The sequence below is a fragment of the Schizosaccharomyces pombe genome (genome assembly GCF_000002945.2).
Source record: "Schizosaccharomyces pombe strain 972h- genome assembly, chromosome: II".
In the NCBI taxonomy this organism is placed as follows: Eukaryota; Fungi; Ascomycota; class Schizosaccharomycetes; order Schizosaccharomycetales; family Schizosaccharomycetaceae; genus Schizosaccharomyces; species Schizosaccharomyces pombe.
Window position 1 is genome coordinate 425,581 of NC_003423.3, and position 21,718 is coordinate 447,298.

Here is a 21,718-nt window from a genome sequence, read left to right on the forward strand (position 1 = left end):
TCATGATCATTCAGTTCAGTAAGATCATATTCTTTTACCTACAAGTGGTGATTTACCAAAATTGATTTTTGAGAGCAAATATCTAGAATATAGGATTCAAGCAAGATTTCGTAATTTGAGAAGTACCTGTTTATTATACAAAAAGTTGTTCCATAAGGAAGACATAAAGGACGACCTAAACTGCCCTTGTGCTAAACCTGCTCAAACTTGGAAATACCTGTAGTACTGCTCAGTACATATCTTAAGTTGAGGTGACAATTGGAGTAACGAGTATAGATTCACTAGTTGCAATAACGGTATAGGACTAGTATTTTTAAAGGAAAGACATCTACGTATCAAGTATATATATTGGATAGAGGCATACATCCTTAGTTGTCAAGCATGCCTGAATTTTGCTGCTGTGAAAGAAATATAGTGCTATGATCAGAGTAGGTGAACGGAAAAAAGGACCAAAAAAGAATGTTTCCGTAATATTTGGGAAAGTGTAGTGTAAAAAATAATTTCAATAAAATAAAAAATCTCTTTGTACTCAAGGTTCGGTTTGCAAACTTGTAGAAGTATTGGCATATAGTAAACTAATTAAACAGCTCTTGCAAATTCATCAGCGATACGGTCATTAACATCGATTTCTTGGCGTAAAACAGTTTTAATCAACCAGTCATAATTTTGTAGAAAGATAGTTTTGTTTTGGGAAGCATTATCAAGAAAATTAGTCCAAATATGAGAATCTTCATTGCAGGTAATCAAGACCACGTTTCCATCTTCTAAGTGACGTGCCAGCCTTTTATTGTAAACATTTAAAGTTGAGCAAACACCTCCGTTGGACTTAACAATGCTAATTACCGCTGGAACATTTTCAGGAGCTACAGTTTTTGAAGTCAAATAGACAACGTAATCCTCCAACAGAGAAGGACCTTGTGCCCGTGCTCTTTTCAAAGCGGATTCTAAAGTGCATCCGAGTTCAAGTTCTTTTTCGGGATCATTCAATAAATACGGTTCTTCGTCCACGATCTCATGAGTTTTCAAACAAGAATTAATCCAGTCCATTGTAACAACACATGGTCCGTAAGGTATAGAGCATAAAAATTTAGATGTTCTTAAAATTCTAGGAGCTATTAAATGTGTGCATTTACTTGGATTAGAAGTAATCGACATGTCAAGTTTCTTAAGATTATCGATACTAGGTTTTTTATCGTAACCAGTAAAGGTTATGTATACTCTTTTACTAGCTTTGGCATTAGTGTTTCGAGACTCTGAAGACTCGCGCGAAACCTCTCCACTAGAAACTGACCGGTGTGTTTGACGTCTTTTTTTTTCACGTTCAAAAGCAAGAACGTCTGGCATGATGACATTTTGTAACATTGATAAGGCAGTTGCCGCTGATTTCCGTTTACTTCGAAGAAGTTGTGAAGAATTGAGTGGATTCACTCTGTCAAGCTCATCTATCAGCTTTTTTTCGTCCGTATAAGTTTCTTTATGCGAAGGAACTACCACTTTAGGAGTTAATGACAATGGGGATTTTTCTTTAATGACATTATCAACAAGTTTCGTAGCCAAAACAGGTAACTCGTCATCCGAAGAAGCCTCCTTTAATGACTCTTTACTAGGAGTACCCACTAAAAGTGGAGAGGGAGGAGTATTAGTTTTTGAAGATTTAGCATCTATTTCTAAACGCCCTTCATCTTGCAATTCTCTATTTACTCCAGTAATCGTGGAACCTTCATCATTGCGGTCATCTTCAGCTGCTAAGCTTGAACCTTTATCAGCACTTTGATTAGAGAAACTTGAAGTAAGTATTATGTGCTTACCAAAATTATCTGATGTGCTTTTAAATTCCTTCTCTAGTTCTTCATTCGTTTTATTGCCTTTGATGGATGACACTGAAGGGTCAGATAAATCGTCCAATAAAACCTCTGAGTTTCCCTTAGTCAACGAGGATTTTAATGTGTCTTCGAAAGAACCTTTTTCGACATTCAATGGGCATGGAAAAATGAAATCCATGTACGAGTCGTCCAACGGAACGGGAAAATCAGTAAAAGCTTGAGAAGACAAATTCTTAAAAGATGAATAAAGCCAAGAATGATGTACAGTGGGTATATTCCAAACTTTCGCAGCACCGTATTTTTGACCATAGGAAGAAGCAGCGATTAGAAGAGTGTTAGTGGGTTTGAGGTCTTTAGTATAGGTAGCACCACATGCTAAAAGAAGCTTCTCCAAATATATACGGGCTGCATCGGTATAATTGGTAACTGCCACCATTTGGTCTTTCAGAAAGCCGACCGAAGGGAAGGGATAATGAAGTGCATTGAGTAGCGGGGACTTCCATGAACCCAACACAAACAAATTCAATAGCCAAGAAATGGTACCTATCGTTGTGTTCTTATTGCTTGCAAGATTGAATTCAATGGTATCACGTTTTAGGCCAATGAAGATATCACAGTCATTAATTGATTCAGCAATCTTCGCTCCAATACCAACTGAAAATTTTTGAAGGCTATGTCTAAAATTAGTAGGCAAATTTAAATCATTTGAAAAATAAATCCTTTTCCCATGCAAAACATTTCTAAAAAGCGAAGTAGGCTCTGCTTTTGAAATTGATGAATCATTTTTTTTATAAGAAGGGTTGGGAAACAAATAAGGATCTTGGTCTATTAACTGTCCAAATTGAAGGCAATCAAGAAGCCATTGAGGATGAATTAATTTAATGCTTAGGGAAGGCTTATCTAAAACTTTTTTGCATTTTGCACCCATACCACTATATGTGAACAAATGAGTCATTGATTTCATCAAACCCTTGCTAAACCTTCCGCCAAAAGTTTCTAAGGCATCATCGATTAACGAAGACTGATAAGAATCTATCTGGCAGGAAGATGCACATATCCCTTTGAACAATAAATAAGGATTGCAGGAATAAAAGCTATAATTTAACAAAGTGTTTTTGTCAACACAATCTCTAATCCAATTCGTCTAGCGACAGTTAGCGTGTATTCCCCTGTAAAACCAATAATTCAGTAAGTTATAAGGTAATAGCATGAATAGACTCAAGAACATACCTTTGCTAAACGCAAGGATCTCTTGCTACCTTCTTGTACATTAGGAGAGGAAAAGTCATCGCATATAACATGAGTTGCCAGCTTCCAGTCATACGGAAAACTCAAAGCTTTCCCGTCATTTTTAATGAACAATTCTTTCTAGGTAAACAAAGTCAGCAAACCCAATTGATAATTCAAAATAGTACCGTTTCATCATCACAATCTAAAACAGCAACTACTGATTTAAATAATCCATTAACATTAGAACTTTCAGCAGCAAGCATTCGTACTTTTCGTAGTTCGTTTTGGTTAGGTTGAAGTGCGCTGTAGTATGCCACCACCTTGAAAATAATAGTATAATGATTGGGAGTTTTTACATTTAAAAGTTTTATTTTTTCCATACTAACGTTCCACTAAATAAGAAAGAAAAAAGCCGCCTTCTGTTATTATTATTATTATCAGTCATGCGAAGAGTAGTCTGTAAGTATATCTCTCTCAAACATAAGATTTTGCTTTTAAAAAATTATTGAATTATAAATATATAAGGGATTCAGGGTTTCATAGCTATCCTTAGCTCAGATCGTGATTGACAGGTTCAACGCATGAAACAGGTTGGTAAGTGTGAGAGCAGTTAAGAGAAAATGAATACGAAGGAGGCGCACGATTTCGTATAATTTCCTCTAGTTTTGAAAGTCTTTGTTTTGTAGTCGATGAGTCATTCTCCAATCTTTTCCGCAATGTCTGACATATTTGTTGAAATGAGTGATGCTGATTCTCCAAATCGGCGAAGGTCTTCTGTAATCTAGAAATACGATTCTTCACTTCATTTGGTTTAAAAATTTTTTTTGGTTTAATAGGACTACTATTATTAATGTTTAACATTGTTCTGTGATTTGAATTATCCGGTGAGTGAACGTCCAACAATGGAGACTGCTGTGAAAGTGATTGAGAATTTCGTTTAAACCTGTCACTTTCAGAATCATTTTTTGGTTTTATTTTATTCATTTCTTTGGTTTCAGTTTCCATACGCCGTTTCATCGTTTCCATCGAATCCTTAAGTTTTGTATTGCTACTATAAAGAGACTTGCATCTTAAAGATGACTCTTCAAATTTAGATTTGTAAACATTGCATTTTTTTTTTAAATGCGCCATTTCTTCCTCTAGCTTCCGAGACTTTTCATAAAGGTAGCCGTTTTCAACTTTTAAAGCACCATTTTCTTTTTCAAGCAGTTGAGTTTTTTCCCTCAAAGTTTCTGAAGCCAATTTTTCATTGTTTAAATCCCGTTCCTGCTCTCCTATCTTACTTTCCAAACTTTCGATTTGTAGCGTACGTTGAGTAGAATCGCGCTCAAAAGCATCAATTATTTCTTTAGCAGTCATTTGTAGCTTCTGAAATTGAATTGTTTTATCTGAGACATTCTTTTCATAATCATCAAAATACTGAAAACTCTTCTGCTTAATAGACTTCATCTCGCTAACACTTTGAACAGGCGATGAAGCTATGAAAGTCGAATCTTCAGCCGAGGCGAGAGAAGCCTCTTCTTGATATTCCATATTAAATCAATCTGTTAATCTCTTAACCTTGTATTGTTTCAAATCTTTTCGCTACGAATTAGTGTCACTAACATACGAAATGTTGTTGGTAAATGGAACGCGTCGCAGGCTCATCAAACAACATTGTATTTACGAGTGAAGAAACATTTGAGATATACGTAAACACCACCAAAAATTGCACAACTATCTATTTAGTCCCTAATAATAGTTGAATAAAGATTCGTATGCTTTAATCATTTCTACATTTCGTTTACAAATAATGTTCATGGCACCAAAACTTAATACCGTTTCATATTATTACTTTTCAAATGTTTAAACCAGACAATATAGATAAACGATACATGCATTGAACCATATTTCATTAAACGTAGGCACTGAGTTAAATTATACCTTAAAGGCACCACGCATAACAGTGGCTTGGTATTTTTGGAGTTTGTTAAGTAAAACATCACCCTGCTTAACAACCTCTTGGTATTGACGGTTTTTTTCATCAGGACGGTTTGTAAATACAACACCGTTGACTCGATCAATTACACAGTTCAACTTGTTGTCTGGGATAAATGACGCCAAATCGCGATCGATATAATCAACAGATACGCCAAAGGAAGCGGCCATGGAATCGATACTGAGAGCACGGTAAGATTCAAGTAACTGGGCGTAAGCACGTCTTCTCATTTCACGCACATAGTATCTATAATGGGCGACAAGAAATTGATCACATTTAAGATGATTAACTTCAACATCGGCCAAGGTTCGAAAAAATCCGGAATAGTCACATAAGTACAAGCTGTTGATACATGCTTCCAAACTAGACATTGATTCATTTTGAGGTAGCACGGCAAGCACTTCAGGTGAATCAACGATTTTGGTCTTGACATCAACACGATCTAAAGAAATTGCACCAGAAATCACGGCATATCGAACGACGTCGTAATATGGAAGTAGTTCGGTGGAAGAGAAAGTTGACATACAATCCAAGAGAAGGTCGGCGGCACCAGAAAAATTACGGATTGACATCAAATATATGCCTTGGTAGGCCTTTAATCGATTTTTCCTCTCCCAATCACCTCCCTTTTCAATAAGTGGCTTTAATTTTTCCAATAATTGACCAACGACCCTCATATCAGCATACACGTATGCCAAACGGATTTTGGAAAAAAGAACATCAATCTTCATTCCGGTCAATGTTGCTCGTTCAAAAGTTTCATCGCATAACTGTACACCACGTTCTCTATCGCATATATTCGTATAATAATCAGCTTTGTTTTTCATGGCTTCTAAAATTTCATGTTCTCCATTAAGTTCTTGGGCATCTTCGATCGCTTTGTCAAACTCTGCTAACTTTTCTTCATTTTTCTTTATCATACTATTTAAAAAATTACTATCAAAATCAATACTTGCCGATGTTTTAGGGTTCTCTGAAAGATATTTATAAAGTGGAGCTAAATCATGATCACGAATGGCAGAAAAAAGCGTATCCAAAGCCTTTTGGCTCTTATTCTCAAGGAATGGCGAGGAAAGCTCGAAAATCGCTTGCGAAATGGTCAAATCTGATACGGTTCTTGCCTTTTCTGTCATGGTGCGGTGTGTGAGTGTTGCAGAGGGAGAACACATATCAACAGCTAACTAAACTACATATTGTACATTTCACTCATCTAAAAGTTAGTAAAATGTTAATTTTTTGTAGTTTATTTAAATTTCAAATATAAATTTAATTCAAACAACTAAAGAGAAAAAGTTCTTTTTCTACTTTTCAACTTCCACTGTTCCTTATGTTCTAGTAACATGTTTTAATTAAATTTTATTAGAAACGAATCTTAAAACTCGTAAATTTTATTCTTTTCAATTCTTTTTTGTGAAATATGCCATTCTGAAAAGTCAAGTGCTTGAACATTCCATCAGTCTTCTCGAAACTTGTAAATCGTTAAATTAATTTAATTAACCAAATTCTATAAGACAAAAAAGTTAAGCAAATAAGCAAGCATCTCTTCTATACCTCTGTTTTTACATCGTTCTAATTTTTTGGTTTACACGACATGTAGCATAGGTTGGGGCTTACTAAAGGAATTCAAATAATTTTTCGCATTGAATATTGCTTACTTAATATATATAAAACAAACAAAAATGGTTTATTAGAATATCATATTTAAGCCTGTATAATCCGGTTAATGGAAAATAAAAATATAAAAATAACGGAAACGTTGTCATTCACTGAGTATTTTTTAGGAGCTATTTTTTCTCTGTTCATTATGCTAAGTTAGTGAAAAAATTAGTATATGTAATATAAGTGAATACAGTGAGCGGTTGATAAGTATCTCCAAATAAAATACAGTAGAAAGAGTGAAGTACATAATATCAAATAACGATTATCTACTTTATATTTATGTTTACAGATTATCCAAATGATATTAACTGTGAGTCTCCAAGAATGTCGGACCTTGATGGATTTTGTCAAAATGCGTTCTCAGACCTTAATTCTTTGAATCAACAAGTATTTAAGGCAAATTACGCCGTCCGTGGAGCTTTAGCCATTCTTGCGGACGAGATCCAAGATGATTTACTTGAAAATCCTTCTTCATATCCTTTCAGTGAGATCGTCTATGCAAACATCGGTAATCCTCAGCAGATGGGACAGTCTCCTATTACATTCGTTCGACAGGTTTTATCTCTTTGCCAGTACCCTACCTTGTTAGACCATGCTGAGGAAAAGTGGTTTCAAAATTTGTTCCCTACGGATGTCGTACAACGATCCAAAATGCTCTTAAAGGAATCTGGAAGTTTGGGTGCCTATAGTGCTTCTCAAGGTATTCCGCTTGTAAGGCGACATGTTGCGGATTTCATTAGAGGTAAGCATTTTAAGAAGAAAGAGTGAAGATCGTCGGACACAGAGACAATTCGCAGACTGTATTAAGAAATTTAGCAAAAATACTGCAACCCATTAAAGCTGCTAGGGTCTTGCTCGATAAAAAATGATTTTAGACTCCGCCATTCATTCTTTTTTCTTTTTATCTTTACACATTTTCTAATTATATTTTAGCGAGAGATGGATTTGATTGCGAGCCATCTGACATATATTTGACTAGTGGTGCCTCACACGCTGCCCGGCTTATAATGACTTTGATAATCGCTAGGCCAACAGATGGTGTAATGGTTCCCGCTCCTCAATATCCTTTGTACGGTGCCCAAATTGATCTCATGAGTGGATCTATGGTATCTTACAGCCTCTCCGAGGAAAATAATTGGGACATTGATTTTGACCAATTTAAAAAATCATTTGATGAAGCATCTAAAAAAGGTATCAACGTTCGTTTATGCGTGGTTATTAATCCCGGTAATCCTACTGGAGCTTGCATTTCTGAAAATAGCATGGAAAAAGTTTTGCGCTTTGCTAAGGCAAAGGGCATAGTATTGCTTGCCGACGAAGTCTATCAAAACAATATTTACCAAAACAAGTTTCATTCTTTTAGGAGAAAACTTGGTGAATTAAGAGAAAAGGAACCCGACAATCATTGGGACCAAGTTTCGCTTATTTCCGTAAATTCTGTTAGCAAAGGTCAATTTGGTGAATGTGGTCAAAGAGGTGGATATTTGGACGTTGTTAATATTCCAGAGCCCGCTAAGGATCAAATCCTCAAACTAGCTACCATTGACATTTGTCCACCAGTTGCTGGTCAATTATTAGTAGACATGCTAGTAAATCCTCCTAAACCTGGTGATCCCAGTTATGATTTGTTCATCAAAGAAGTTGATGAGATTCATGAAGCACTGCGTTTACAATGCCGTCAGCTCTACGAGGGAACAAAGCGCATGAAGAGAGTTTCATGTTTAGAACCCCACGTAAGTAAAATTTGCATTATGTTTTCATTTCTTTACTAATTCATATTTTCAAGGGGGCCATGTATTTGCATCCCAGCGTCTCACTTCCCGAAAAGTTAATCACTACAGCCAAAGCTCAGAAAATTCAACCTGACGAATTCTATGCGATAGAATTGCTTAAGCGTTCAGGTATATGTGTTGTTCCTGGAAGTGGATTTGGGCAACCAGAAGGTGATTATCATATTCGAATCACGTTTTTGGCTAAAGGAACTGAATACATTGAACGATTTGTCAAAGCTCATAATGAAATAATGGACCTCTATGAATAATTTTTTGGTTATATTTTTGATTTTGGTATCCTCAAAGGAGACAACCTTTATTGATTTTTGAAACTATTCCCTTACTACTATTCACATTTCTTTTCACTCGAAAAGTACATTTATGTTGAGTAAACGAGACCCAACCCATGTTTATTTTAGTATTCCATATTTGAATTATTAACTTGTTAAGTAATATTCTATCTCTCTTTTCATCTTGTTCACACATATTTGAGCTGTTTTATTGTAAATCCATATAACCTTGTTTCTTTAGTTTTGTGTTTGGGTTGTCATTGATTTAAGGAGTTTTCGGATACCTTTATTCAAATTTCAAATTAAAACACAGTATCGGGCATTTTAAATGTTCTTTGTAATTTTGAAACAAGTTCTTTTTTTTTCTTTAGTAGTAGCAAGTTAGTATTCCCAACTCTCGAAAAATATCCATCTCATATATATTCGTGATACACTCGATCACTTTCGCAATCCATATTAGAAGTACAAACTTGTGTTTTGTCAAAAAACGAGTTTCATTTATCTAAAACGCAGAAATAATTGAAATATTTTCTTTTTCAAATGGCTGTGATCTTTGAAAACCCTCAATATGTTCATGTTTTACGTGTAAGAAAGTTTGCATTGATTGCATGGTTTATAACATTTTATAGATGCTAAATAGCATGCCTGCTAGAGACAAAGTAAGTATTCAATTTCGTTACGATAAATTATTGTGATTACAATCAACCAAGCCATACTGTTATACTAAGATAATCGTATGCGTCCAATCTTATTTCTTTAGCAGAGAAGCAGTAAACTGAACGGAGTATCCAACCTACTTATTTTTTTTTAAATAAATTTTCAATGATAATTAGAATAATATGTTCAGGGCTTGCTTTAATTAGGATGGATTGTGCAGGTTCTGCTGTACAAACGGTTTAATTGATTATCCACTTGTTTTGCTGGAATAGTTTTTACTAATTATGCGCTAGACCTTCCGTGCTTTGCAATTTGTCGCGAAGCTTTTATCCTGGCATCTTTTCTACGGCGGTAGCTCTTTAAGTACTGTAAACAAGTGGAAGAAACTGGAATCCAATATTTCTTTTTCAAGGAAATTGTTTAGTATCGGAAAAGTCCTTGATTATATTTGCAAGGTTTACTTTGATAGTCTTAAATTGCAAAATCCATTATCTGGAAATAAGTCTGCTTTACCGACTATCAGCTTCACGAAAGATGTCGCATTTGCCGGCTATGCTACTGCAGAATTAATAGGCTGGTTCAACAAGACTGAATTAATGCCTTGCTCCCATTCAAAGCAGATTTCTACGATTGGAAAGCAATGTCTTGCTGTCGCTCTGCTTTCTTCCTGTTTAGCTGGATGCTATGAGCTACAGCAAAACTCGAAGAAGATCAAGAGTGCAACGCAAGAAGCATCTGAGAAAGATTCGACCAGTTTGCAGACTTTGCAAAAGTAAGTTTCTTTTTATGCATATTTTTCATATCTAACCACATTTGTGCAGAGAGCGTAAGGAAATTTTGTTCTTTGCTTTGCAAAACGCTTTGGACGCTACAATTCCTCTTGCCGAACTGGATATCCTTAAGGTTAATGACGGATTCGTGGCTGCTGCTGGTATTACCACGAGTCTTATGAGTGTCTATAAAACATGGATTGGTAGTTACTAAATTGCTTTCTTTTCAGATTACAATGTTTTACGAATGGTGTATCATTCGGCAAATATCTACCTTATATAGATTTACATCCAGGTGCATTCCTTCAGTATTTTACTTTTACTTAATCATTTGACTAAATGATATTTTCTAATATTTTTAATAACATATGTAATAGTAGATATTATTCATTAAACAGTCGTCTAAAGTCATACAACGATTCACGTACCAAAAATTTAGTTCAAAAGCTAGGTCCTTTATCACCTTCTGATTTTTAAGCCGCGGCACGCTTGTTAAATAGAAACAAAAGATCATTAAGTGTTAATTTTTTGGAGGTAAAAACCGACTTTTTGCCATCTCCGAGAGCCTGCTTGGCAAGGTCTCGTTTAAGATTCTGAAGTTCGACAATTTTTTCTTCAATTGTATTTTCAACCACTAGCTTATAAACAAGTACATCACGTCTTTGTCCAATACGATGTACTCTATCGATAGCTTGTTCTTCAATTGCAGGGTTCCACCAAACATCGCAAAGTATTACACGACTTGCACATGTTAAATTTAAACCAAGAGCACCGCACTTTAAAGAGCATAATAGTACTTGAGTTCCACTATCAGAGCGAAGGAGGTCCAAAGATTTTTCTCTAGCACGATTGTTCATGCGACCGTCATACCGAACAAAACCTATACCGGCTTTCCTCAAATGTAAGTCAATGATATCCAAAAAAGTGGTAAATTGAGAAAAAATTATTGTTTTTCGTAACCCCCGAACTGTATCATCCTCTTCTTGTTCATCTAGAGATAAAATTTTGAGGATTTCCCTAATTTTGGATGACTTGTATAGCGTCTTATCATTAGGGTCTTGAATTCCTTTATCCAATTCTTTAAAATTTCGAGAACAATCTTTGCATTTTTTTTCATGAAAATCGGGAGGAAGCTCGGCCATACAAATTGTACAAAAAGACTTTTTACGGCTTCCTATTTCAACTGTTTCTAATAGGTTTGCCAAATCATCAACATCTTGATCGGAAGCTAATTTGTTCGTGTTTGCTGCCCCATCCAACGCATTAAATGCATCAACGTCTTGTTCAAATTGAAAATTTAAAGACTGAGGATGATTGCAAGCCTGTCGTAGACGCAAGAGAAGACACAGTATGTTAGTATAGTTCTTGCCTAATTTCCCCGAATTAACAAAATTTGACATCGTTCGTTCCATGTTTCGTGCCAAGTTACTGTAAAAGTCACGTTCACTTTCTTCAAATTTACAAATAACCTTATACACCAAACGCTTTGAAAGTTTTAAAGCACCACCTGTACCATCTTTGCCCGCGTTTGCCTCTAACAAAGTCTTCGTTCGTCGTAACATGATTACACTCAGAAGCATTCGAAGTCTTTTAAAAACCAAGTTTTCCTCTCCTTGACATAAAGGTAAAGAAATTTGATCTTTCCAAACAGATTGGTCGTTAAATGGATTAATATGAAGAAATTTCACAAGTGAGTAAAGTTCATCTACATTGTTTTGTAAAGGTGTCCCAGTGAGACACCAGCGATTGATGCCCTGTAATGCGCAACAGGCAAGAGCTGATTTAGAAGATTTATTTTTTATAGTGTGTGCTTCATCCAGTATTATCCTCCACCAATAGAAGGCAAACAAGCTTGGCTTTTTCTTTTCATAACTTTTAGCTTCAGTAGGCGATTTGCCGTCTGTACCTGTAGTATTGTGAGACACCCATTCCGAAACTAGTATTTGATACGTGGTTATTACTACATCGTATTCGTGAATTACTTTAAGTAATTTATATCTGGATGCTCCATGATAAACGATTGCTGTCAACTTGCTTTTCGTCTGCACTTCTGATTCCCACTGTTTAATTAAACTGAGTGGAGCTACTACCAAAGTGGATTTGATTGAATGCTTCTTCTTTGGTAAGGGATGCGAAAGAATTAAAGCGATCATTTGAATAGTTTTTCCCAATCCCATCTAAAAAAATTATTAGCACTGAATAACAACAAATAATATTTTCATGACTTACATCATCTGCTAGAATTCCGCCGGAAGCCGAAGATTTAGACACCGTTTCTCTTGATTTGAGCCAAGTAAGTCCTTGGACTTGATGATCTAGTAGACGTATATGCATGCCAGGAATAAACGAGGACTGCCTCTGCATTGAATCGTCCTTAACATTGTCCAGCACATTATTCTCAAACAGTTTATGTAGCATTGCTTGAGTATTTTGGGAAGTTAAGATTTCTTCAGTGGGTATACCTATGGGGCCTTTTCTATTTTCAGAAGTTGGTTTATTGTGCTTACCAAAATATAGCGTTGAAGTAGAAGCTCTGGGAATTGGAATCACAATAGGCTTATCATTTATCAAGTCCGTTCTTTTCGAAGTTGCTTTATTTATTGAGACTTCAGGAACCTTGGTATATGGTTTCTTCCACGCACCAGATTTTACTGAGATAGGGGCAAATGGATCTTTCTCCCATTTCCTTATTCCCTCATCCTTACGTTCCAATTTTTTACTATAAAAAACCTGAGCTGGTTTACTAGTTATAGGCGCGGAGACGATTACTTCCTTTTCGTTTGTATCTATCTCCTGTCTCTTTAAGCTTTCAAAAGCATCAGAAAGAAAATGTTGGGTTTTCTTTTTATTCTTAGATTTTATAGATTGTTTTGGGATGGATTCATCTTCGCTTTTGGGCAACCTTGGTAATGAAGTAGATTCATTTTCTTTCCCTGCTGTATTTACACCGAAATTTTGTAAAAAAGAGTTATTCGCTTTTTTAACCCCACTTTCCTTATTTTTAGACGCTTTTTCCATCAAGCTCCCTCAAGCAAATTGCACTGAACGTGAACATTCAGTGGTAGTAGAAATAGCTTGTATACGATGGGTTCTTACTAAGTGAAGATTGGTGTCAAGAACTCAAATATTTCTATTTGCTTACTTTAATGTTTTTTTGAGTATAAAAGTAAACCCTACACAATATATCCACTAACACAGTTTTCGAGTCGAAATTTGTAAAGACTGCTCAAATCGACTATAGGATTTAAGAACTTGCGCAATGGTCCTAATTAACCGAACTTTCAAACAATTTTATAAGAATGTTTGCAACAAAGTGTCTGCAATTCTGGATTTAGTTCATAGTCTAACTTTTTGGAAAAAAAAATTTATATTAGAAATAGTCAAAAGTTATGGAAGTTTTTCAGCTTAGTTTTAAAATCAACGTATTAAGATAAACTGGTTATCAATGCGAAGATGATACCACATTTGCAGCATCACTATTAGTTTTCGAATTGAATCTCTTATACATTGACACTTATAAAGAAAAAAGCCCATTAGGGGTTGAAAGGCTACATTCTCCGGCCTTTCCTAAATAAGAAACATATTCAACCAGTCTGCCACTTTTAATAAGACAATGGTAAAGTTTTAAATCTTCACTGGCAACTTCGTTAGCCAGAGCAAAACAGCTATCATAGTCCTCAAGGCTAAAATAAACATTATGCAAACCGAGAATTAGTTCAGGCACATACAAATTCCGAATAGTCATAAGAGTTTTATAAAGCAAAGGATCATCATCTGGTTTCAGCTCCAATGTAGACGGGTGAAGCCAGTTAGCTTGAAGTAAGTCTGTGAAGGACTTTACACATTTACGAGAGGCAAAATTCAATTTTTTTTTCCAAACTTTATAAGAAGTGCTAGCTTTCGTAACTGCAGAATCTTCAAATACTTCTTGTTTAGAAAGCTCTTCCCATTCTTGATAAAATTTAAGTGCTCTGCAGAGAGCTCGATAGTTCATCAGTTCATACGCATCTCTAAACTTAGAATCGTTTTCGGGTTCACCATCGCTAGAGCTTAGCGTATTCAAAGCATCAGAGGGAATATGTGTATAAAGATCGTATGCACTATTTAGCTCGCCAATGCTTAAAAAGAAACGATATACAAGGTTTGCAAATCGGAGCAGCTCATCTGTCTGTGAAGTGATTAATAACCATTCAAGGGTGCAGATGAGCTTTTTATAAGATGGTTCAACTGGCTCCTCAATAGATTTTAAATATACTGTGTGAACTTCTTCGGGAGAAACAGAGACAACTTCATCATACACATATTCAACAGCTAGTAACGCCGCATGATTAATATCTAATGAATATTTTTTTGCTAATTGAAGTTGTTCTGATCTTGCACTTTCTTCATCAACAAGAATAAGGAATCGAGAATAAGCCTCGTACTGCACTTGATTTGATAGGTACTGAATATACAATGGAACCAAGTTAACTTTTTTAGCACTAGCCAATAACTCAATATACGCTTGGATAATAGAGTCAGAAGTATATTCATCCACAGCAAGACCTGAAATCTTCAAAAATAAAATTATGTGTGTCAGTATTCGAAGAAGAGGAGGTGTAACCAAATCCCCAGACTCAGGGGCATTTCCAGTCCGAATTGCTTCCAACTGTATGTGAGCAGAGCTCAAAATTTCCGAAATTTTATTACAAATGATATGAGTTTGAAGTTTAATTAGGGGATGTGATGCTTCTTCTTGGATTGAAGCAATAGAGCTGTTACTCAGCGAATTAAAAATCAATTCGGGAGTTAAGCCTAAACCACTATCCACTGGAGGCAATTGTGTTTCTGTTTGAGGAGCCTTAGAAGAAAGATAAACATCCAAATTGTACTGAGTCATACTATTATAATAAGCCCACATCGCATCCTCCCAAGTTGTGCACACATCAAGGACGGAGTTCAAGTCTCCACATAAAGCGCCATAAAGAGCGCGTTCATAAGAGTCTATCCGTTTATTTTTTGTAAGTGCTAAACATGATCTGCGCAAGAGTTCCTTTCTTTTATTACCGGAAGTCTCGGATTGCAAAACATCGTCGATGAGGTTATCTCTATACTCCAAAATTCCTTGAAGTGAAGCAGAACGCCAATGATTACCAGTTCTCCTACACAGCTCTAATAGTTCTTCAAAGCTTCCCGAACGAAATAAGCAGAATGCAGTATGAAAAAACTGGCGTTCAAAGTTATCATCTCGTTCGTCTAAACGTTTGTCGTCTCGTATATCTGCATCAGGATCGAGATTGGAAACAATCGTACCTGAGATGTTGGAAGAAAACCTAGAACCACCTCGGTTTTTCATTTTTATATCCTCTCTTGTATAAAACCATCGGTTTCCTCGAATTTCAATTGAAGGAGGATCGGAGGAATTATCACGAGCCCAATTGAATACGATCTATAGAATATTAACAAACATATAATAAAAAAAATACGTACATTATTCTCGAATGCCTCGGGATTTTGAGAGTAATATTCCTCTTCTAAAACGGCACGAGACGAAAAGGCATGCGACTGAATATGCCCTTGTTGTTCAGATAATCGAAACCTAGTAAAAGTTGTTAAAAACCAAGTTAAACGAATGGCAGCGAAACGAACATACGAGTAAAGACGTTGTATTAGGTCCCATGTACGAGATTCTAAATCCCATAACTCTATCCATTCTTCATCATCTTCTTTCAAACATTTTTCAAATCTATTTATGTTAATACAAGTGTTCATTCAAGTCAAAGTACAGAACGGTAACCATACTTTTCCTGACACAACTCATAGTATGCATATAGCAGCCCATCCTTTGAGAATAAATTGTCTTTCTTTAAAGAAGTGATTATATTAAACTTTTCGTATTCGTCTCCAAGTTCAACGCTTACGGCGGTTTCTGTACCATAGTTAGATATATACTTTACTTGTACGTGATAAGCTTTATACCATTTGGGCCTATGCAAACGACATTTTGATTCATCTAAATGGTTAAAATAATGTTAAATTTATTTAATAACAAACCTCGGCCTCTTCTTCGTCCATTTCAATTAGTTCTTGAATACTAGAACTCTTCGTATGTTAGTACTTCTGTGTTCCAAGCAGTAGAAATTGACAATAAGGGTTAAAATCTTATTATTAACTTACTCCATTTTTTTTGTGTCCAAGGACATTCAGAGTAGCATTATTCAATGCATTCTGATGCATGGTTTTGAAATCCAACCTCGTATGGGTTAAGATCGTACTATAGCAGCAACAAGCCATCCAAGCAATGTAATTTCAACAGACCAATTCTAATGCTATATTTCAGTTATATGCATACTATTTTCTTTTTTTTACATATTTATATTCATTTGTTTATCTACTACTTCTTTATTTCGAGAAAAGACATAAAATTTATTAAGTCCATGAATTTTCTTGTCAACTCTGCACACTAGTAGAATGGAACTAACTGTTTCCACGATCAAATGTCGAGCCCAATCAATTACTTTTCTCTCATTTACCATGTAGCTTAGATAATTTTATTTACTATTACATTTTTACACTTTACTAGCCTAAATGAATAATAAACGATGTGTATTGAATAAATTTAATATATCTGTAGAATAACACTAATTGATGTTTACGCTAGTATTGAACAATTCATAAATACTCCGATTGATTTACAAATTTATATACAAGAAGACTATCCTTCTGTAATGTTATCAATAAAAGAATTGAAAAGGAAAAGTAACACGAATCAGAGAAACCAACAAAGATAAAAGGGATTAACCCTCGAAAGGTCTATATGTAATAATTATGGACACCTAATATCATAAATGTCTAAAGACAGACATAGTTAGGTATTTTTTGAGAATTAAATTTAAGGCAAAGCAGGAACGCTCCAAGGGTTGTTAGGTTCCTTGCCGTATTGGATATCCAAAATCCATTTGCTGATTTCAGAAGTGATGGGACCAGCTTCCTGACCCTCAGGCATGGGAATTTCATACTCAGTACCCTTGTAGTTAATAGCCTTGACGGGGGAAACAAGGGCAGCAGTACCAGCTCCAAAGACTTCCAAAAGGCGACCTTCCTTAGAAGCTTGAGCAACCTCTTTCATGGAATACTTGCCCTCAGTAATCTTCCAGCCTTTAGGTGCGAGACGTTCACGGCAAATTTCCAAAATAGAATCACGAGTGACACCAGGTAAGATCATACCGTCAAGAGGGGCAGTAATGATTTCTTTTTCGCCATTCTTGTTAATCCAAACAGTAAAGCAGTTCATAGTACCAACCTCAGTAATGTAGTCCTCGTCTCCATAAAGCCAGAGAATCTGAGCATACCCCTTCTTGGCAGCCTCTTTTTGAGGCAAAACACTAGGAGCATAGTTACCACCAAGCTTGTAGTGACCAGTACCGCCAGGCCAAGCACGAACGGATTCTTCGGAGCAACAAAGCTTAACGGCCTTGAAACCAGAGCTGTAGTAGGGGCCAACGGGAGAGGCAATAACATAAAGCATAGCGTTGTCACAATGGTGGACACCTAAGGCTTCATCAGTACCAATGAAAGTAGGACGAATGTACAAAGAGTAACCACGCTGATCAGGGACCCAACGGTTTTCGTGAGCGACGAACTTTCTGATAATTTCAGCAAGCTCAGCAGGGTCGAAGGAAGGAAGAGATATACGAGTACCAGTTGAAAGCATACGCTCAGCATTCTTGATGGGACGGAAAAGACGTGGGACACCCTTTTCGTCACGGAAAGCTTTCATGCCTTCAAAGCACTCAAAACCATAATGGAAAACGGAGGAAGCAGGGTGAAAGCAAAGTTTACCAAATGGAACGATCTCAGGAGTACTCCAACCCTTTTCTCTGTTCCATTTCATAATAAGCATATGATCAGTAAAATTCTCACCAAACTTCAAACTCTTCCATTCGGGCAAAGGTTTAAGCTCCTTAACATTAGTAACTTTTATATGGGAGCTATCCATGGGCTTTGGGCCATGGAGAGCAGCAGTTTGAACCATGGTACGAAGTTGTGTAGTGTTGAGGAAATTTTTACAAGCCTCAGAGCTTTGTTGAGAATAACCTACAGAGCCACGTTGAAGGGCAAAGCGAATATTTCTGCCTTTTATATTGCCCGCTCTCCTCAAAAACATTAAACTCATTTTTTCTTCTTCTTCGCCTGATACCGAAAAAGTTGGGGCTAGGTAAAATAAATAATAGCGTCTATCCAAACGGATCTAGAGACGGCCGAGATTAGATAGCTGATTGGTAACAACTACAGGGTGCTAAATGGACAAGTAGGTTTGTTAAAGAACCGAGATCAATAGTGATAAAGACTGACCACGTGGCCACCTTTAATCCTGAGTACCATTGGCATAGCTTTAGTAGTAATAGCATAAAGAAATTAGTTTGAACTCATAAAGGAAGCTAATTTATCGACATCAATTTTTATAATTATGATTTTGACACTCAAATTATTAAACCGATGTTGGAAATAAGCGATCATCGCCTAAAACGTATGTCAATTTTTTCCCTTTTTATATTGCGACAGGTGTAAATGAATTTTGAAGAAAATGAAAGGTTAGAAGGAATATTTTAGAAAACTAGGTTTCTTAACATTCTCGAAAAATGTTGGACATTTAGAACGCAGTTGAGATACATGTTTAAAAACTCTCTCAAAAGTTGCAAATGGCCTATTCTTTTAGCAATAAAAAAGCATTCGTTAAAACACTAGGAGTAGGAGTATAGATTTTCCCGTGCAATTTAATGAAGATTCATAGGTTTGAGATACGGTTATTTGGTAAAGTTGTGGGCAAAGAATATAGATTCTTACACATGCGGTAATCAGATGAGTTTGAAAATGCGCTGTTTGGTGTGATTACCATGTTTAATTATTGAAGATTTAATGCTTTGGTAATTCCGGATAGCTGGTTTTTCGCGAAAATGTTTGAAATCGGTGATTTTGGATAGTATCTTAAAAAATAAGAAAATTGTCAGAAGAAGCACCTTCTTACGCGAAGCCTTAGTTTTATCATTTGGAACATCTCATGGCAATGTTCATTTTGATTTATAGAGCTACAGATATTAAAGGGTTTAAAAAAAGGGATTGATTGATTCTTTTATCCGTGTAATGGAAAAGGAGGACTAGGGATTTTTTTTTTGGCAAATTACATGACTTTCAAATATTTTAAATGAATTCTATTAAACTTTTGTGTCGTTCGTGTGTGGTAAAAGGTGAGTTGTTGACGCCAAAAGGAATCGTTAATGTACGCGTTATATCTTGAGAAATGTTTAAGATTTATCCCGACCTATTAATATTAATGATTTGGAAAGGAATTACAAAAGCTACGGAGTCACTTGAAAGGCTTTGAAGTAAGTCGAATTGAAGAATTAGCTTCACCTAAAGGCGGTACGAGTGAAGGTTATAGATTTCGTACTAGGCATTTAAAACTATAAGTATTTCCTTTTTTGTTCAAACACTGACACAACTCGTTTATACTATGTCTCGTAAGTCTTTCTTGAATATATAAATGCTCACTTTCTGTTCGCTCTACTTTTCCTCCTTAATACCTAAGTCTTATACATAAGCTATTACTATAGTTAAAAATTATCTATATTATTCCTAAGGACCCAATTGTGTTAACAATAATATAAGATGCTAAGTCTAGTAGTAGACGGTAACGTTGGTGGAATGCGCCTGACATTGCGAGTTAAAATTAGCAATACCATTAGAGGTAGAATTAACACGAACCGAAGAATTCAAGTAAGCGCTCAACTCGCATAACCCATCTGAAGCACCACTAGGACCATAACCGCAATCAGTAAGGGGGTATACTTGCTGGTTGACGAGATGGCGTACATAGTATTTATTATCAGAACATAAGAAAAGTTCAGTAATTAAGTTTCCTGCGAAGGGAACGAACGAAGAGGTTTTTAATGAGTATGTAAAAATGTTTTTGTCAGTCGGTAGAGGGTGCTCAGGAGTAATGTCGGGGAAAAACCCAAGAGCAGCCTCGACTGGAATAATTTGAGAGTCGTGGGTAAACGCTAAGAATACCTTACGATCGGAAGCATTATTCACACCCTTACGAAGATTATTTGCAAGGTTATTAACATAAGCCCCACCTAATGTGGAAGCCCATTCTGAAGCGGGACCACCCCAATATGCGTAGTCAAGGTCACTGTCATATTCAAAATTCAAAAATTCAGAGGGAGTAAAGAGTGAACAGAAATCGCTGTTATCTCTGAGAGCGATCTCGTATACACAAATATAGTAAAGACTGCGAACATCCGAAACCGTAAGATTATAACCGCTATCAAAGTATTTGTTTAAGCGATTGGCGATAGGCTTGAGAAAAACATTACGCCAACTAGTATGGGCGGCTTCAGTAGTGTTTTCATCAATATTGTTGTCTTCATAAACGGGACAAGAGTAATACATAGCTAAGGAGTTTGCACCCGCAGAATCGTCTTCCGGAAGAACGATGAAGTTGGTTTTGTTCTGCATATCATCGCCAAACATTCCATAACTAAACCATTCTGCAGAGTCGACAACACGTTCTTGAGCAGCAGTATTGATATCGTAGACATCAGTGTCGAAAAGCTCATAGTAGCGCTCAAAAACTTGACGGCCCAAGTCAAAAAGTTCAATTCGACCGCTGCTGGACAACTGGTCGGCATTTTCAGCCTTTATCACAGGAGTCCAATGTTTAACGAAGTAAAGAGGATTTTCAGGATAGCTAAAATTTACCGGAATTGAGCCATTTAGAAGCTTGTTTTGAAAAATATCTATATATTGCGCACTAGAGACATCAGTGGCAGTGTCATCCCCAGTCGGGTTTCGAGATCCATGACGCTGAAGCAAATGAACCTGTTTAATTGCACAAGATTCGGGGAAGGAGGTAGTGGGCCCATTAAAGTAGGGTTCATGATATACACTAATCGTTCCAAGATGGTCCTTGAAATAAAACTCATTTTCAAATGCCTCAAATTGAGATTTACCAGCATGAACGATGGATGCGGCCAAAAGCCATAGAGAAATACCACTTAACTTCATCGAGAAAAAACAATGAATTTATGTAACCCAAGCAGACCCAATAAAACCACAAGAAAGAAATTTACTGTGTATGAATCAACCAACGACCAGCGATTCAATAGCAAAAAAAATAACGATCGAATATTTAAAAGCGGGTTGAAACGAACGGTAGTCTATTCAATCAACGAACTTTGATTATTTGAAGTAGGAAAAGTCTAAAATAAACAGTCAAAAGATGACTATTCTAAGCGCAAGAAGCAGCAGATATTTATATACAATCAATCCGGATATCTGCTAACACTAAGCACCCCGGCTACCACCAAACCAAAGTCTGATTTCGGCACGACTACATTGGAATTAAAAAAAATGAATGAAGTTGCAAACCTGGTGTAGTTCGCTATTAGACTTTAAGATTTTGGACCCACAATTGTTAACTGAAATAACGATGCAAATTACGGACAAAGTGTTACAGTAATATTATGCGATTAATAATACAACGGTGTAATATAAT

General features: G+C 36.1%; 9 protein-coding genes and 11 long non-coding RNA genes across 20 annotated transcripts; 9 read left to right on the forward strand and 11 right to left on the reverse strand.

Moving 5' to 3' along the window:
• The first annotated feature begins 123 nt into the window (after positions 1-123).
• SPOM_SPNCRNA.4715 lies at positions 124-487 on the forward strand. Its single transcript, NR_194073.1, has one exon. It is a non-coding gene; the product is annotated as a non-coding RNA (long non-coding RNA).
• Positions 488-579: 92 nt separating this feature from the next.
• Positions 580-3,339, reverse strand: brc1 (BRCT domain protein Brc1; the record flags this gene model as incomplete). The annotated part of the gene is made up of 3 exons (NM_001431010.1): positions 3,293-3,339; positions 3,054-3,191; positions 580-2,967 (listed from the first exon to the last, which is right to left on the reverse strand). The coding sequence occupies exons 1-3, from the start codon at positions 3,314-3,316 to the stop codon at positions 580-582; spliced, it is 2,550 nt and encodes an 849-aa protein (NP_001417957.1). The 5' UTR covers positions 3,317-3,339.
• On the forward strand, positions 2,531-2,985 carry SPOM_SPNCRNA.4716. The gene has a single exon (NR_194074.1). It is a non-coding gene; the product is annotated as a non-coding RNA (long non-coding RNA).
• Positions 3,340-3,363: 24 nt separating the features above from the next.
• SPOM_SPNCRNA.1356 lies at positions 3,364-4,810 on the forward strand. Its single transcript, NR_150231.1, has one exon. It is a non-coding gene; the product is annotated as a non-coding RNA (long non-coding RNA).
• On the reverse strand, positions 3,603-4,586 carry mcp6 (horsetail movement protein Hrs1/Mcp6; the record flags this gene model as incomplete). The annotated part of the gene is made up of 1 exon (NM_001021082.1): positions 3,603-4,586. One exon carries the CDS (start codon positions 4,584-4,586, stop codon positions 3,603-3,605), a length of 984 nt encoding a protein of 327 aa, NP_595174.1.
• Positions 4,811-4,812: 2 nt separating the features above from the next.
• Positions 4,813-6,185, reverse strand: rpn7 (19S proteasome regulatory subunit Rpn7). The gene has a single exon (NM_001021083.3). The coding sequence runs from the start codon at positions 6,162-6,164 to the stop codon at positions 4,971-4,973; it is 1,194 nt and encodes a 397-aa protein (NP_595175.2). The 5' UTR covers positions 6,165-6,185; the 3' UTR covers positions 4,813-4,970.
• Positions 5,298-6,206, forward strand: SPOM_SPNCRNA.4717. Its single transcript, NR_194075.1, has one exon. It is a non-coding gene; the product is annotated as a non-coding RNA (long non-coding RNA).
• A 111-nt stretch (positions 6,207-6,317) lies between these two features.
• SPOM_SPNCRNA.4718 lies at positions 6,318-6,688 on the reverse strand. Its single transcript, NR_194076.1, has one exon. It is a non-coding gene; the product is annotated as a non-coding RNA (long non-coding RNA).
• Positions 6,428-6,684, forward strand: SPOM_SPNCRNA.4719. The gene has a single exon (NR_194077.1). It is a non-coding gene; the product is annotated as a non-coding RNA (long non-coding RNA).
• Positions 6,689-6,958: 270 nt separating the features above from the next.
• Positions 6,959-8,208, reverse strand: SPOM_SPNCRNA.4720. The gene has a single exon (NR_194078.1). It is a non-coding gene; the product is annotated as a non-coding RNA (long non-coding RNA).
• On the forward strand, positions 6,998-8,947 carry alt1 (putative alanine aminotransferase). Its single transcript, NM_001021084.3, has 3 exons — positions 6,998-7,432; positions 7,624-8,423; positions 8,477-8,947. Exons 1-3 carry the CDS (start codon positions 7,015-7,017, stop codon positions 8,729-8,731), a joined length of 1,473 nt encoding a protein of 490 aa, NP_595176.2. The 5' UTR covers positions 6,998-7,014; the 3' UTR covers positions 8,732-8,947.
• SPOM_SPNCRNA.4721 lies at positions 8,342-9,210 on the reverse strand. The gene has a single exon (NR_194079.1). It is a non-coding gene; the product is annotated as a non-coding RNA (long non-coding RNA).
• On the forward strand, positions 9,202-10,593 carry pex11 (peroxin pex11). The gene is made up of 4 exons (NM_001021085.3): positions 9,202-9,337; positions 9,382-9,411; positions 9,703-10,181; positions 10,231-10,593. The coding sequence occupies exons 1-4, from the start codon at positions 9,293-9,295 to the stop codon at positions 10,391-10,393; spliced, it is 717 nt and encodes a 238-aa protein (NP_595177.1). The 5' UTR covers positions 9,202-9,292; the 3' UTR covers positions 10,394-10,593.
• rhp1602 (DNA translocase Rhp16b) lies at positions 10,510-13,228 on the reverse strand. The gene is made up of 2 exons (NM_001021086.3): positions 12,409-13,228; positions 10,510-12,356 (listed from the first exon to the last, which is right to left on the reverse strand). Exons 1-2 carry the CDS (start codon positions 13,195-13,197, stop codon positions 10,653-10,655), a joined length of 2,493 nt encoding a protein of 830 aa, NP_595178.1. The 5' UTR covers positions 13,198-13,228; the 3' UTR covers positions 10,510-10,652.
• Positions 12,266-14,418, forward strand: SPOM_SPNCRNA.1357. The gene has a single exon (NR_150232.1). It is a non-coding gene; the product is annotated as a non-coding RNA (long non-coding RNA).
• Positions 13,419-16,423, reverse strand: nup107 (nucleoporin Nup107). The gene is made up of 7 exons (NM_001021087.3): positions 16,336-16,423; positions 16,213-16,260; positions 16,138-16,171; positions 15,961-16,087; positions 15,812-15,904; positions 15,649-15,757; positions 13,419-15,607 (listed from the first exon to the last, which is right to left on the reverse strand). The coding sequence occupies exons 1-7, from the start codon at positions 16,393-16,395 to the stop codon at positions 13,694-13,696; spliced, it is 2,385 nt and encodes a 794-aa protein (NP_001018780.3). The 5' UTR covers positions 16,396-16,423; the 3' UTR covers positions 13,419-13,693.
• A 340-nt stretch (positions 16,424-16,763) lies between these two features.
• eca39 (branched chain amino acid aminotransferase Eca39) lies at positions 16,764-18,356 on the reverse strand. The gene has a single exon (NM_001021088.3). The coding sequence runs from the start codon at positions 18,332-18,334 to the stop codon at positions 17,051-17,053; it is 1,284 nt and encodes a 427-aa protein (NP_595180.2). The 5' UTR covers positions 18,335-18,356; the 3' UTR covers positions 16,764-17,050.
• SPOM_SPNCRNA.1358 lies at positions 18,177-19,857 on the forward strand. Its single transcript, NR_150233.1, has one exon. It is a non-coding gene; the product is annotated as a non-coding RNA (long non-coding RNA).
• SPOM_SPNCRNA.1359 lies at positions 18,337-19,248 on the reverse strand. The gene has a single exon (NR_150234.1). It is a non-coding gene; the product is annotated as a non-coding RNA, possible alternative UTR (long non-coding RNA).
• On the reverse strand, positions 19,744-21,448 carry pho4 (thiamine-repressible acid phosphatase Pho4). Its single transcript, NM_001021089.3, has one exon. The coding sequence runs from the start codon at positions 21,226-21,228 to the stop codon at positions 19,837-19,839; it is 1,392 nt and encodes a 463-aa protein (NP_595181.1). The 5' UTR covers positions 21,229-21,448; the 3' UTR covers positions 19,744-19,836.
• Positions 21,449-21,718: the final 270 nt, after the last annotated feature.